The sequence below is a fragment of the Balaenoptera ricei genome, chromosome 5 (assembly GCF_028023285.1).
Source record: "Balaenoptera ricei isolate mBalRic1 chromosome 5, mBalRic1.hap2, whole genome shotgun sequence".
In the NCBI taxonomy this organism is placed as follows: domain Eukaryota; kingdom Metazoa; phylum Chordata; class Mammalia; order Artiodactyla; family Balaenopteridae; genus Balaenoptera; species Balaenoptera ricei.
Window position 1 is genome coordinate 104662670 of NC_082643.1, and position 14679 is coordinate 104677348.

Genomic DNA, 14679 nt, shown 5'->3' on the forward strand with positions numbered 1-14679 from the left:
CCCTAGTGCCTGGTCCTCTGCACAGTTCAGAGTAGCAACTCAATAATTGTCTTTGAGTCTAATTGAATTGTGGAAATAAAACTACCTAGAAGTTGGGAAAATCCTTTCTGGGCCTCATTCAGGCTGTTCTAGGGTTGGGTGGTCTTGGGCAATTGTCCTACCTAGTTTGTCCTTAATTTTATCATTCGTAAAATAAAACAGTTGTTTTCTGGGGTCTTAGAAAACCCTTCCATCTGGAAAATTTCATGATGCTATTTTCCTCTGCTTGGAAATGTCCGATGAAGGTGTGAGGCAGGGACTTGAATTAATAAGATGACTGTATATATAAAAGAATGTTAATCAAGAGTTAATGGTTAAGAGAGGACCTTAGGGGTCACACCACATGCCATGAAATCTTCATTCTACCATTTCCTAACTAGGGGACTGGAGGTGAGGTACTTAACTTCCCCACACCCCAGTTTCTACATCCAGAGCAAAGGCAAGGATTGAATGAGATCACATAACTAAAATATTTAGCATGGTGCTGGGTAGCTAATAAGATCTCAACAAATGTTCATTGGCGTTATCAACAAAATTATTCAAGGGGGAATGATTTCCATTTAAACATATGTGAAAATAGCTTGTTGACATTTTCCATAAACTCACTGATGTTCCTTCTTATGTTTTAGGAGACAAACCCACAAAGGGAAACAAGGTAAGAAAAAGCATTAAAATGCATTTGTTACCCACCCTTTGTTTTAGAAGCATAGGAATATGGACAATGGGAAAGCTTATGTGGCACTTGAAATATATATCCTAGAAGTTTGGTTGGGATTTGTCATTTCTACTTGTGAACCAAAAAATCATTAACCATTTAGCTCTGCTCAAAGAACCAGAACTTTAATTTCTGATTCTCTTTCCTTTTGCAGACTCCTTTACCACCTCCTCGGTAAGACACTGAAAATAGAATTTTGTTTTGCTATATACTTAAATGATTAGTTCTATAATTTGAGAAAGAGAAACACAAACATCTGACACTGAAAACTAATGAGTTGGTCAATGAACAAGATTAAATAAGCCTCATTCATCCATTTAATCATTCATTCATTCACAGTCATCTATTCAATATACCTCCACTTATCGATCTTTAATGAATGCCTTGCTTCCCTGTTTCCTGTTTCTTTCCCTTTGTCTAGTACAGAAATCTCTCCTTCCTTTTAGTACAGAAATCTGCCAGAGAGTCCTGGCACTGGGAAATGCCTTCAAGGGACCTACAGTATATAAGTATATAATCATATAACTGTATATATATTTATATATATAATACATATACAAAGGCAAATATTATTATACTTATATATATGGAGGCAAAAGCAACAGACTTGGGCTTCCTTGGTGGCGCAGTGGTTGAGAATCTGCCTACCAATGCGGGGGACACGGGTTTGAGCCCGGGTCTGGGAAGATCCCACATGCCGCGGAGCAACTAGGCCCGTGAGCCACAACTACTGAGCCTGCGCGTCTGGAGCCTGTGCTCCGCAACAAGAGAGGCCGCGATAGTGAGAGGCCTGCGCACCGCGATGAAGACTGGTCCCCACTTGCCGCAACTAGAGAAAGCCCTCGCACAGAAACGAAGACCCAACACAGACATAAATAAATAAAATTTTTTAAAAAAATTTAAAAATTTAAAAAAAAAAAAAAAAAAAAAGCAACAGACTTGATTTCTTAGGCTCTGAGTCAGTCACTCTGTTGTTCTGCTTGGGCCTGTGAGGACCTCCATCACAGCACTTATTTCCCTGGCTGGTCATCTTCTCACCACTTCTCTCTCTGCCCTCCCAGAGGGAAGCATCTTGAGTCAAGGACTGTGTCTTTTTCCTTTCTGCATCTCCAGCATCTACCAACTGTGCCCGATACACTTTGTGAATGAGTGAGGGCATGGGTGAATAAATGGGTGTGAGTGAGGCATCCATTGACTTTGGATCATTGTCCTATTTCTTTGGGGAGATTCAAAAGCTCACGTCTTCTAGTCTGGGGCAAAGGAAAAGCTGTAATCATATTTTTACTCCAGGCCTCCCAAAACTTCAACAGATGGAGATTGATAAAGCTATGACACTCTACAGAAAATTACATAACACTCTAAAAGATAGAACCAGACCAAAGGGCAAGTTGCAGGGAGAGAGATTTAGGCTGGTGAGAAGAATGAGTATTCTGACATTCGAAGCTCCCTGTAGAGAGCCGCCACGCCCCCAAAACTGATGTTTCCAGCCCAAAGCTGGGGGCACAGCGGGCAGGGCTGTGTGAATTCCAGGTCTCAGGAGCCATCTGTGCAGCAAACCTTCTCAGGTCCCCACTGTGACTCTTCACACAGGCCGCCCATCACTCTTCCAAAGAAGTACCAGCCCCTGCCCCCTGAGCCGGCGAACAGCAGGCCACTCTTCCCGCAGAGGTACACCTTTCCCGAAGTCCAGGGAGGGTCCAGGTGAGAGGCTTGCTGTTGCTGGTGGTGAGATGACCAGGGGACGGGTGGGCAGGGGGAAGGCGGCAGCAATAACCAATCCAGTCACCCCTCTAAATGGGCTCCCCAACGTGGTGGGGAGAGCCATTCCATACCTTGAGGGAAAGCATCTCAGAAGCCTGCAGTTTGACTCCTTCATGAAAAATACACCTTCTTTGTAATAAAATCAGTTACTGGAAGAACGGCTCACTTACGATGTGAATTAGTTATTAAAGAAAATGTTATCATTGCCGGAACTGAAAGGGGGTTCAGACTCTTTGAGGGCCAATATCGGCCCCCAGCTTCCCATCTCCCAGGCTGGAGAAGTATAACCGCGCACGTGAAAACCCATTTGTCAATAACATGATTGACTTTTTGACAAATAAGTATGAAAAATCCAACCCTCTGGTATTAAGTGCTGATGCCAGAGCCCCGCTCCCAAATGTATGGGGCACCGGGCAGCCGAGCAGCCAGCTCTGATCCCAAAATGTCACAAACACGAAAGGACCTCTTTTTTTTTTCCCCGAGAGAGTTTAGATTTCCAAAATTACCTTATTTTAGAAGTCGGAACAGAGACTGGCATTTCCCTCGTGTTGCTGCACAGAGTGAGTGATGCTTTCTGACTGCAAGCTTGGATCAGCCGGTGAGGTGCAGGGCACTATTTCGCCAGTGAGCATTGCTCGTGCGTACAGAAATTCCAAATATCAGGCACATTGTGCACTTCTGTGGAAAACCCTTTCATCGCTGGTTCTGACGGCGGAACGTAAAAGAACCGAAAATGCCATTTCCCCCTTAGTTTTCTGGCAAATGCCTCTTCCCTTTCTGTCCTTTACAAGCCCACACAAACATACATCTTCCATGCAGAAACCACTCCTGATCTTCCTCGTGCAATTTCCTCTCTCCTCTGTCCCCATCTCGTCTCGAAACATAGTTTCTCCTTCTTATAAACTGGCAGAGGAAGGGCAGTGGTTCTTAACTGGGGCGGTGGGGGGGGGGGGGAAATGTCTTTGCTCCCAGGGGAGTTCGTAGTGTCTGGAGACATTTTGTTGTGACAGCTTGGGAGCTGGGGATGCATCTAGTGGGTAGAGGCCAGGAATGCTGCCAAACATCCTGCAGTGTGCGGAACTCCCCCAGAACAGAGAGTAATAGACCCAAAAGGTCAGTGGGGTAGAGGTTGGGAAACTCTGCCTCAGGGCAAATGACTCGCTTCTCTAAGCCCAAGGCTTTTCTCAGCAGTAGAGTGAGGTTAAGAATAATGCCTACTGCCTACCTCCTGGGCTAATGTGAGAATTAAATAAGATGATTTCTATCAAGTGCTTATCAGTACCTGCCTAGCACATATTTATTACCAACATGTGTTACAGTTACTACCTTGAGCCATTTTCTATTGGTGCCTTTGCCACCACATATAATATATTTGGAAAGAAGTCTGTCCCTTTGACCCCAAAAGGAGGGGCTAACTCATTGCAGTATGCATATGTCCTAGAACCGCGGCGGGGCAGTTTCCAGAGGGTCTGAGCCAGACCAAGAGTCACCAGATTTGCTCTCTTTTGATTTCTGTTTTCAAAGAATGAGAGTCTTGGAAACAACAACAGTAATAGAACGTCATCAGAATTGGAAATGCGAAATGCGTTGTCCCTAGAACTCCTGACCAAGTCGTCTAATATGACAAGAACTGGCCCAAACTCAGAGAAGGAGATAGAAAATAGGATGAATAAATATCAAAGATGATGAGGTGGTTTAGTGTGGAGAAGAGAGGATTTTTATTTTCTTTCTGTTTCTTTACATTGGAAAGAATAGGATGTGGGAACCCATCAGGACGGGGTTTGGATCCCTGTTGAGCCACTTCTGGCTGTAAAACTTCAGGAAGCTCTTAAACAGTTCTGAGTCCTGCTTTCCTTATTGGTAAAAAGAAAATAACCATCCCCATGAGATAGAATTGTGGTGAGGAGGTATGTGATTTTTCTAAAGTACTAGGATAATATCTGTCACAGCATAGGAAAGAAGAAAGAAAAACACTTAAACAGCATCTCCCATCTGTACCCGACAGAAGTAGGCACCCATAACCTTATTTTGTCTTGAAATAGAAGCTATAGATTCTAGGGCAATGTTTCTCGTCCTGGCTTTACATTAAAATAATTAGGTAAACTTTTTAAAAAGTACTGTTCTCCAGGGGCTTCCCTGGTGGCGCAGTGGTTAGGAATCTGCCTGCCAATGCAGGGGACACGGGTTCGAGCCCTGGTCTGGGAGGATCCCACATGCCGCGGAGCGGCTAGGCCCGTGAGCCACAACTACTGAGCCTGCGCGTCTGGAGCCTGTGCTCCTCAACAGGGGAGGCCACGGCAGTGAGAGGCCCGCGCCCCGCGATGAAGACTGGCCCCCGCTCTCCACAACGGGAGAAAGCCCTCGCACGGAAACGAAGACCCAACACAGCCAAAAATAAATAAATAAATAAATTAATAAAAAAAAAAAAGTACTGTTCTCCAGGATCTGTCTTAATTCAGAGCATTACTATAGGGCATTACTATTTTTCAAAGCTCCCCAGATGAATCTGATGTACAGCCAGGGCTAGGAACTCGGAGGGACCCAGATTCTAGGGATATTTCTGCCACTCAAGCTTCGAAGGTGCTCAGGTCTTACCTGTCTGTGTCCAAGCTTCTAATGTCTAAAATAATACTCTCCTGATCTCCAGATGGGCCCCTCTGCTCTGTGGATCACACCAGCCTATTATCAGCCACGTCAGTGGTGTTGGAATCTTTAGACTTTCGTGTTTTGTAACTTTGTGGTGTCTCTAGTTGTAGTTTACAGTGTTTAATCATTCTTAGATGTGATGAGAGCTGTGCTGGGTCTCTTCACCAGAGGATAGTTACATTTCATCTCATTGAATCCTTTCTGCAGCCCAATAAAGTATGATTTTCTAAGGCTTGGAAAGGCCAAAGTGCCCAGCCCAGTAGAGGCATATAATAAGAACCTGGTAAAAATCACTTCCCTACCCACTGGGCACAAAATATCATTAAGCTTCAGAGAAGTTAGGTGACTTGGTCAAAGTTATAGGGTTGGTATATGACTGTTGAGAGGGCAAAAAGATGCAAAGGCCAGTGCAAGACACTGGGAATGCCACGAGGACTAAGAGAGCTTTGCTTTATTCTGTTTTATTTTATTTTTTAATTTTTATTGGCATATAATTGATTTGCAATGTTGTGTTGGTTTCTGCTGTACAGCAAAGTGAATCAGTTATACAAATACCTATATCCACTCTTTTTTTAGATTCTTTTCCCATATAGATCATTACAGAGTATTGAGTAGAGTTCCCTGTGCTATACAATAGGTCCTTATTAGTTATATATTTTATACACAGTAGTGTATATATGTCAATCCTAAGCTCCTAATTTATCCCTCTTCCCCCTTTTCCCCCTGGTAACCATAAGATTGTTTTCTACATCTGTGACTCTATTTTTGTTTTGTAAATAAGTTTATTTGTACCATGTTTTTTAGATTCCACATATAAGCAATATCATATGAAATTTGTCTTTCTCTGTCTGACTTACTTCACTCAGTATGACCATCTCTAGACCCATCCATGTTTCTTCCAATGGCATTAATTCGTTCTTTTTAATGGCTGAGTGATATTCCATTGTATATATGTACCACATCGTCTCTATCCATTCCTCTGTCAGTGGACATTTAGGTTGCTTCCATGTCCTGGCTATTGTAAATAGTGCTGCAATGAACATTGGGGTGCATGTATCTTTTCAAATTATGATTTTCTCTGGGAATATGCCCAGGAGTGGGATTGCTGGGTCATATGGTAGTTCTATTTTTAGTGTTTATAAGGAACCTCCTTACTGTTCTACATAGTAGCTGTACCAATTTACATTCCCACCAACAGTGTAGAAGGGTTCCCTTTTCTCCACACCCTCTACAGCATTTATTGTTTGTACATATTTTCATGATGCCATTCTGACTGGTGTGAGGTGATACCTCATTGTAGTTTTGATTTGCATTTCTCTACTAATTAGAGATATTGAGCATCTTTTCATGTGCCTTTTGGCCATGTGTATGTCTTCTTTGGAGAAATGTCTGTTTAGATCTCCCACCCATTTTTTTGATTGGGTTGTTTGTTTTTTTTTGTTATTGAGCTGCATGAGTTGTTTGTATATGTTGGAGATTAATCCACCTGCTAGAGTAATGAAAATAGAAACAAAAATTTTAAAAATGGGATCTAATTAAACTTAAAAGCTTTTGTACAACAAAGGAAACCATAAACAAAACAAAAAGACAACCCACAGAATGGGAGAAAATATTTGCAAACGAAGAAACCGAGAGCTTTGCTTTAAGCTCAATTCATTTTTAGTTGGGTCCATCTAGGTAGTCAGATGGCCATTACTAATGACCACATGTGAATGACCATGTGAGGCTGCTGTAAGGTTCACTTTCCATGAAAACAGAAGGAAGATTGGAGATCTGAGCTTCTTTGGCCAACGCAGGAAGAATAGTGCCCGCTGCCTTCCTAACAGCTGCTGCCTAGGCCCCTGCGATGAATTGCCCTCCCTGGGAGGCTGTGATTTACGTCCAGGGATCAACTGCATCAGTGAAGACAGCTGCAGCCTTACAATTGGCCGTGCTCACCGTGGGTGACAGTGGTGGTCCCCACTATTGTGTTTCAGCCCCCATTGGTCTCTGCCAGCTCTGCCCTTCTCTATTTTATAGCTAAGTCTTGGCTTCACAAAACAATTGCTGAATTGAAGCACTTCAGTTAAGGAAAACGCCATTTAGAACATTCATTGACAACTTGAAACTAGGAGAGAACATTGACGTTTGGGGAATGTTGGTTAGACATTCTCAACCACTTATGGGTCATTATTATGATGTACTTTATATATTTTGCTCAGCTTTTTTTTTTTTTTCTTAAATAGATGTATTTAAAAGGGAAACATATCATCACCATAAATAACCACAACATAATTTCAGAGCAAAACTTTCAGCTTGGGGGAGGTTTTCTCTGTTAAAAGGGAAGAAAAGTAAAGTTAGAGTGATATTTAGGATATAGTAACCGCCACATGGAAACTCTCTCCTTGACATAATTAGAAAGAAGAAAAAAAAAGTTTCCAACTATGTATCCATTGTAATTTGAATACCATGGTCCATGCACCAAATAAAACTCACCCTGAGAAATCATGAGAGCAATCATCATTTGCTGTAGGTCTACCTACACATGGCCCACTTTAGAGTCCTCAGCGCTGTGCAAAAAGCAATGCTGCAATCCTTAATTTTCGGATGAGGACATAGAACTGCAGACTGGTCATCGAGCCATGAAATTTCCTTTAAACTTCAGCAAATTCAGTGGCCCGAGGTGCAGAGTTCAGCCAAAATTTAAATAAAGTGTGTGATATTTTACCAACAAAACACTCATTTGCCTAACTATGGTTTTACCTTTTCAATTAGTAATGCTGACACTGCATCAGTTCAAGCAACTTTAGTGGCAAAAATGCATATTTTGATGATTTGGGTGGTGGAAAAAATCCTTATACATATCAAGAAACCATAAAAAGAGAGAAAGTATGGATTACAAAGAAGATATACAAATTCACATTCATGAATGCAAACTGTTGATTTTAAAGTGTAAACTTTATTATCATCATAGTTTTGCAAGATGCTGCCTTTGTGGGAAACTGGGTTAAGGGCACATGGGATGTCTCTGTATTATTTCCTACCACTGCATGAGACCTACAATTATGTCAGAATAAAAAGTTTAAGTTAAAAGAGGGTGTGACTGTTAAAAGTGTTCTGCAGACGTAAGGTGTTATTTTTTCCAAATAGCTTTCACATACATTATTTCATGAGAACCTTAATCAATCCTCTTCATTTCTGTCTGCATTTACCCATTTTACAGGTGGGAAAATGAAGCTTCAGAGAGGAAATTTCACTTATTGAGTGAGATGGCACTCAGAGATGACAGAGCCAGGACTCAAATCCAATTCATTTGAAACTAAGCCAAAAACTAAGAGAGGCTCAGGAAGGGCTATTTTTAGAGTGAAAGGCATTATGCTCAAATGCACATTGAGCACCTACTTTGCACAGGAAAGGATGTGGAAAACTTATTCTATGTAATCAATGACTGTGTTTTATTTACTGGCCATCTCCAGCAGCCAATCATGGGGAGACTTATGAGTGGAAAGGAGCTCTCAGAGAAGAAGGGTGGGGCTGGAGAAGGAGGCCAGAGTCCACCCTGCTCCGCCATTCCGTCACTTTGTGCAGGTCTCCCTGTCTTCATAACTTTCATTGAACAGACCCCCAAAAGCCCGAGGCCTCCGTTTTACACGTGAGGGGAGCAACCAGCTCGTGGGGGTCTTGTCACCACAGGCATTTCAACGCTCAAGGACGGTTGTTGTGCACAGAATGGACTTCTTAAAATTACTTGGGTTCTCACTTAAAAATCCAACTTCTTAAAGTTACGAATTCCAAAGGCGAACTTTCCTGAAGCCTCAAATTTCCATCTATAAAGTATATTGCTTGATTCACAAGTGGAGTGCTTTTATCTAAACAGAGAGACAATCACTCTGCTTGTTACATTACGTAGGTTAAGACATAAGACATTTAGGAACTCAGTTAAATCTCTTTAAACATTTGAAATACCTTTATTCACTAAATGTAATTGATTTTTTAAGTACTCTAATGCTGACAGGGCAGGTTTAAACCCTAACAAGCAAAACTTTAACATTTCATTTTTATAAATCTAATAAAGTTAATATATAAATATAGCAAAATTCAAGTTCTCTTAAATAGTTTGAACGGTTTGCAAATAGAGTTGAACACAGCTTGACTCTTATTAACTTAAAATCACAAGTCTAAAATCAATCACCCCTTTTAAATTGAAGCCACATGGTCAATCTATCAGTATTCCTAAGATGCCAGAATTTCTTAAACATTAAAAACACTGAGATTAGCCTCAATTTAACCCCAAAAGAATTAATATTATGAATGTCTGTTCTACTTTATTACTTCTAATTGTTCCTCTTTATCTTCCACTTGCCCCATTAAAAGGAGGAGGCAGGGTGAAGATGTGTTATCTCAGATGGACTGATGAAACAGGTTAAAGAACATGGGACCTCACTACACTTGCTTCTTGCTTGGAGATCTGAGACCAGGGTATAGCATCTGAGTGCTGTGTGCTGCTGGGATCATCTTACCTGTTACAGACAGACCTTTATAACTCTAGATCAACAGCCTTGAACTAGGATTGGTGTCACAGCCTTAATCTCCTGGCATCTCTTCAGTTCCAGTCTTTTCACAGACAGACCTAGGTAGACGGATGTGCACGTCACCCACCCAACTCCCTTCATAACCTCCTCATCTGGCTTTGCCCACATTCTAATAGTGCCCACTGGACGCCCAACATTTTCCTTTCTATCTCTAGCAATCCTCACAATAACCCTCTAAGATGAATATCCCTGTGCCACTTTGTAGATGAGAAAAATGAGGTTTAGTGAGGCTAATTGACTCAATTGTCAATATAAATGAAGGGCTTGGAGTTTCTTCTGAGACCCCTCCAATGGTCTGATGTCCACTTTATCAAATGCCATGTTGAATTCTTTCCCTATCATGCAGTTTCGTGTTTTTCCTGTCTCAGATCTCCTTTAATTATCAGCATCCTTTCTCTCATGCATGCCTTCCTGGGGTCCAGCTGTACCACAACTTCACATTTAAAACCCTTTATACTCCCTCAAAGCAAAAAATGAAGAGCTTTAAAATGAAGGTAAAAATAGCGGGTCCTTCTGTGCTAATGAAACTTGACATGGAAAACCAAATGTCAGGAGAAATGATGATGTTATCTAAATTCTCCTAAAGTGAGAAGCAAGTTTATTCATGTCCTTTCTGTCACCACCTTTTATATTGGCTCATAACTTCTTCTTTTGCTTCAAAAATTATGAGAAAAATAAATTGGCTTTAATTTTATAGAACAGTGTTAAATATCACACTGGATTATGGGCTATTAATTTGGCAATGAAAATGTAATCAAAGAGTTTTTAAGGACTCAGAATGATTTTTTCTTGATCATTATGAACTATATTTTATGTAACACCATATTTCTTTTCCTTGCAGACAGATAAGCTTAAAGAACTTAAGTGAGGTAAGTAGCCATTGTGTCCTAGGAAACAAAGAAGGGAATTTTTGTGCAAAGTGTCTGTGATTGGCAAGATGCTTAATTATCATAATAGAAATGCTCAATATGTATTAATATCCCTATTTTAAAGGTGATAAAACTAAAGCAAAACCAAGTAAGCTCAAGATTTTAAATCAAATTCCTATTTTGCCACCATATTCTGTGTTTATTGGTACAGTGATGAGAAGATCATGCCCATGACCCATGGAGGGCATCAGGTTTCTACCGAGGGCTTCCAGCCTCTAGCATTTCAGAAATAAATGTTGGAAATTGTGTAATACTTTGCTATTTGTTCTTCACAAGAGAGACAGGACTGCAAAGTAGAAGGAATATGAGATACAGAGTTGCACAGGCCTGAGTTAGATTCCCACTCTGCCACCAACCACTTTGTGAACTTGGGCAAATCCTCCTGCCCCCAACCAACCACCCCATTCTGTTCTGTTTTCCCAATCAAAAAATAGAGGTGGGCATCCTCAACTTGGCAAAGCTGTTGTGACAAAGCCAGTCAGTCAGAGTCAGCACGTAAATGACCAGGTGAGCAGTAGAGGCCCAATAAATGGCATGAAAGTCAGGTAAGATGGAACTATCTTAGAGCCCTCTTAGATGTTTACTTTCTTAAGCCCCCAGAGACGTTCCTTAAGCAGATGGTAGGTCCTCACTTCACTCCCACTGGCCTCCTAAGGGATTTGGTTCTTATCTTAGTATTTGACCTTTGCTCTTACATCATCTAGAACGTAAAGGTTGATCTCTTTCTTTCTCTCCTCCTTTCTTTTGGTGTTGAGAACTCAGACTCTGTGTACCAGTGCCAAATTGAATCTCGGAGACAGTGTTTTGGGTAAAGTAGAAAAGAATAGCTTTATTGCTTTGCCAGGCAAAGGGGGACACAGTGGGCTCCTGCCCTTGAAAACTGTGTGTCCCAACCCGGGAGGATTTGATGAGGAGTTTTTTGGGGGTTTTTTTTGTTTTTTTGGTTTTTTTAATTTATTTTATTTATTTATGGCTGTGTTGGGTCTTCGTTTCTGTGCGAGGGCTTTCTTCTAGTTGTGGCAAGAGGGGGCCACTCTTCATCGCGGTGCGCGGGCCTCTCACTATCGCGGCCTCTCTTGTTGCGGAGCACAGGCTCCAGACGCACGGGCTCAGTAATTGTGGCTCACAGGCCCAGTTGCTCCGCGGCATGTAGGGTCTTCCCAGACCAGGGCTCGAACCCGTGTCCCCTGCATTGGCAGGCAGACTCTGAACCACTGCGCCACCAGGGAAGCCCCAGATGAGGAGCTTTTATAGCAATAGTTCAAGGGCAGGGTTGCTGATGAGGATCAGGGTATGGGCAGGGCCTGAGTTCCTTTAACCTGGCCTCAGGTGGTCTCCTGATATGTTTCTGTGGTTTTCGAGGTTATCAAGCTGTGACCTTCTCTCTGGAATGAAGAATGCTTCATCAAGTAGTTAACATCTTCCATTTGTTGGGGATTTTAGCTCTGCAGAAGAGCTCAAAGATATTGCTATGCGTATCCCTTGAGGTGGAACCAGGACCCTGCCCCAAGGCTGCACTATTGTTTCTTGGCTGCTCCTCCCTTGTCTCGGTATCCCCTCCCTTCCCTGATTAGCAACTGTTTGAATCTGCCCTTTGGGACTCAGAGAAGGTCATGGAGTCTGGAGTCTGTTCCCTACAAACAAGGAACAGGGGACACAGAAAGGCTTCTGTGCCCAGGAGCCCCACAGGTTCCTGCTCGGTTTTACTTTCTCCCTTTTTTCTTTCTTCCTTTCTTCCTCTCTTTCTTTCGTTCTTTCTCTCTCTCTTCCTTCCTTTCTTCTTTCCTTCCTTCCTCCCTTCCTCCCTCCTTCTCTCTTTTTTTCTTTCTTTCCTTCCCTCTTTTTTTCTTTCTTTTTTTCTTTCTTTCTTTCTTTCTTTCTTTCTTTCTCTCTTTCTCTCTTTCTTTCTTTCCCTCTCTCTCTCTCTCTCTCTTTCTGGTGTTATGAGAATGTTAAAATTGAGTCACATTTCTAGCTTGTCTGTCAAACAAGATATTTATGACCTCTAATCCACAAGACAATCATGTCAAAGAGGATAACACGTGACTGCTAAATGAGAGGTGCTGTTCAAGACTTCACTCAGCTTACCCTCTTCTGGGAGTTGCTGGACTTCCCAAGTGCCACCAGGAAGGAGGAAGTTGGGGTGGTCCTCTGCTGCTGGGGGAACCCACACATCTAGAGGAACTCCACCTCTTTCTTCCTGTGGGTTGGTTTATGTGTCCCGAGTAGGCGGCTACTCAAGATGACCTATATCCATAACTCACTGGTCAGTCTAAAAGGACAATAGCCCCACCAATCACAAACAAGCAAGAAGGAAATGGGGAGGTCAGTCTTAAACAGCAGGGATCATACAGGACTCTTTGTTTTTCTTGCAACTTTGGTTGGCCTTCTGCTAGAAGTGGATATTATCTAAAGAACAACAAGGCCTAGTGGAAAAACACGTTCTTCCTCCTTATCTTTTGCCAAGACACTTCCTCATTGTTTGTTTGGGCTGAGAGTCAAGGTCATTTCTCTATTTCAAAAGCCCATCTCATAGGGCACATACCATGCTTGTGTGAGTGTTAAGTGCTTGCTCAAATTATATCTTGGGGACCAGAATTCATTCCAGCAGAAATAATGTGCCACCTGCCCCAATTCAAATTCACATAGCGCTTTATAGTTTTCAAAAAGTAGAAATTTATTGTCTCCTTTAATTCTCAAAAAAAAACAAAAACAAAAGAAAGAAAGAAAGAAAACCCTAAGAGAAAAAGAAGCTTCAGAGAGGTGACAAGAATTGCCAGGATTCCCACAGCTGGCAGATGGAGCCACCCTAGAAAGCCCAGAGTCCCGATCTAATCCCCATGCCCATGACTTTGCCCTAGAAAATACAGAGGCACCCCTGAGGTGAAATAGTGGGGAAAAAAGGAAGTAAGGAAGGGAGGAAAGGATGAGAGGGAGGGAAGGTGGGAAATAATAAAGAAGGCATTACTATTTAACTTGAATATGCTAATTTTCTAACCAAAAAAAAAAGTTAAAGTAGGGAAACTAGAGAGATTTCACTCCATTTTTCTAATTGCATTTGATTTTAAATCCAGAGCCCTCAAGCAAAAAATTGGCTGGGTCTCAATTCAATAAAAAAAAAGTGTTCCCCCAGACAGATGGCTTCCAGGCTATTTTTACAACAAGGCTTTCTCCCCTCCTTTGACAAGCCTGAGAACCACAGCCACAAATGATTGAGCACTTTGAACTGTCAGGTTCAAAGTCCTGAGGAAGACTCAGTGGGGAAACTTTCAAACCACCCATAAAAATGGATTCATTCATTACACTTTTTACATAGCCTATAGTTTTGCTTTTATTTACTGTCCATGATGAAATGTATGTCCTCTTTCCAGAAAACTAGGGGATGCCAAGTTCTTTGAAACAAAAGGGCTTGTCTGTTGGTTAGCCTTAGACAAGATGTACAATGCCTCTCAAGCTATTTATTGATAAATGATTCTTGTCTATGAGGCCAATGTGAGTCAGGAGATCTGGGCTCCAGGGTCAGCTTAGCCACAAGATAACTCTGAGAATCTGAGCAAATGGCACCACCTCTTTGGACCTCATCTGCAAACCACTGGCTTTAACTTTTCATGGACCTCAGACCCTCAGACCCTCAGTCTCAGACTTGATGAAAGGTATAATAAACCTTTCTCACCCCAGAAAAAAAAATGCACATATTTATAGAGGAAAAAAATTTAGCTTTTAATTTCAGAAGGTTCATGGACCCCACTAGGCCATCCAAGGACCTCTTGCATCCCCCAAGTTAGGAAGTTTTAGTCCAAATGATTGATACCTGTGGACTTTCTCAGCTGATGCAATGCATGAAATGGACTTCAGAAAATTATTTGCAGTTAAGTAAATACTTCAGCAAATACTATACTTCTTGCAAGGCATTTTGATTCTTCAAGAATATAATAGGACTCGAATACAAGTCCCATAAGCACATAGACTTTCATAATGAAGAATGATCAAGAATTCTACTACTATTAAGGAAAAAAAG

At 41.7% G+C, this 14679-nt stretch overlaps 1 protein-coding gene across 1 annotated transcript in view; it reads left to right on the forward strand.

The window, feature by feature from the left end:
- CLNK (cytokine dependent hematopoietic cell linker) overlaps nucleotides 1–14679 on the forward strand; it is a 116558-nt gene that overhangs the window by 65862 nt on the left and 36017 nt on the right. Inside the window, exons 8-11 of the mRNA XM_059923844.1 lie at nucleotides 669–694; nucleotides 909–928; nucleotides 2345–2455; nucleotides 10574–10601. Coding sequence (XP_059779827.1) covers nucleotides 669–694; nucleotides 909–928; nucleotides 2345–2455; nucleotides 10574–10601 — 185 coding nt within the window. The remainder of the gene's footprint in view (nucleotides 1–668; nucleotides 695–908; nucleotides 929–2344; nucleotides 2456–10573; nucleotides 10602–14679) is intronic.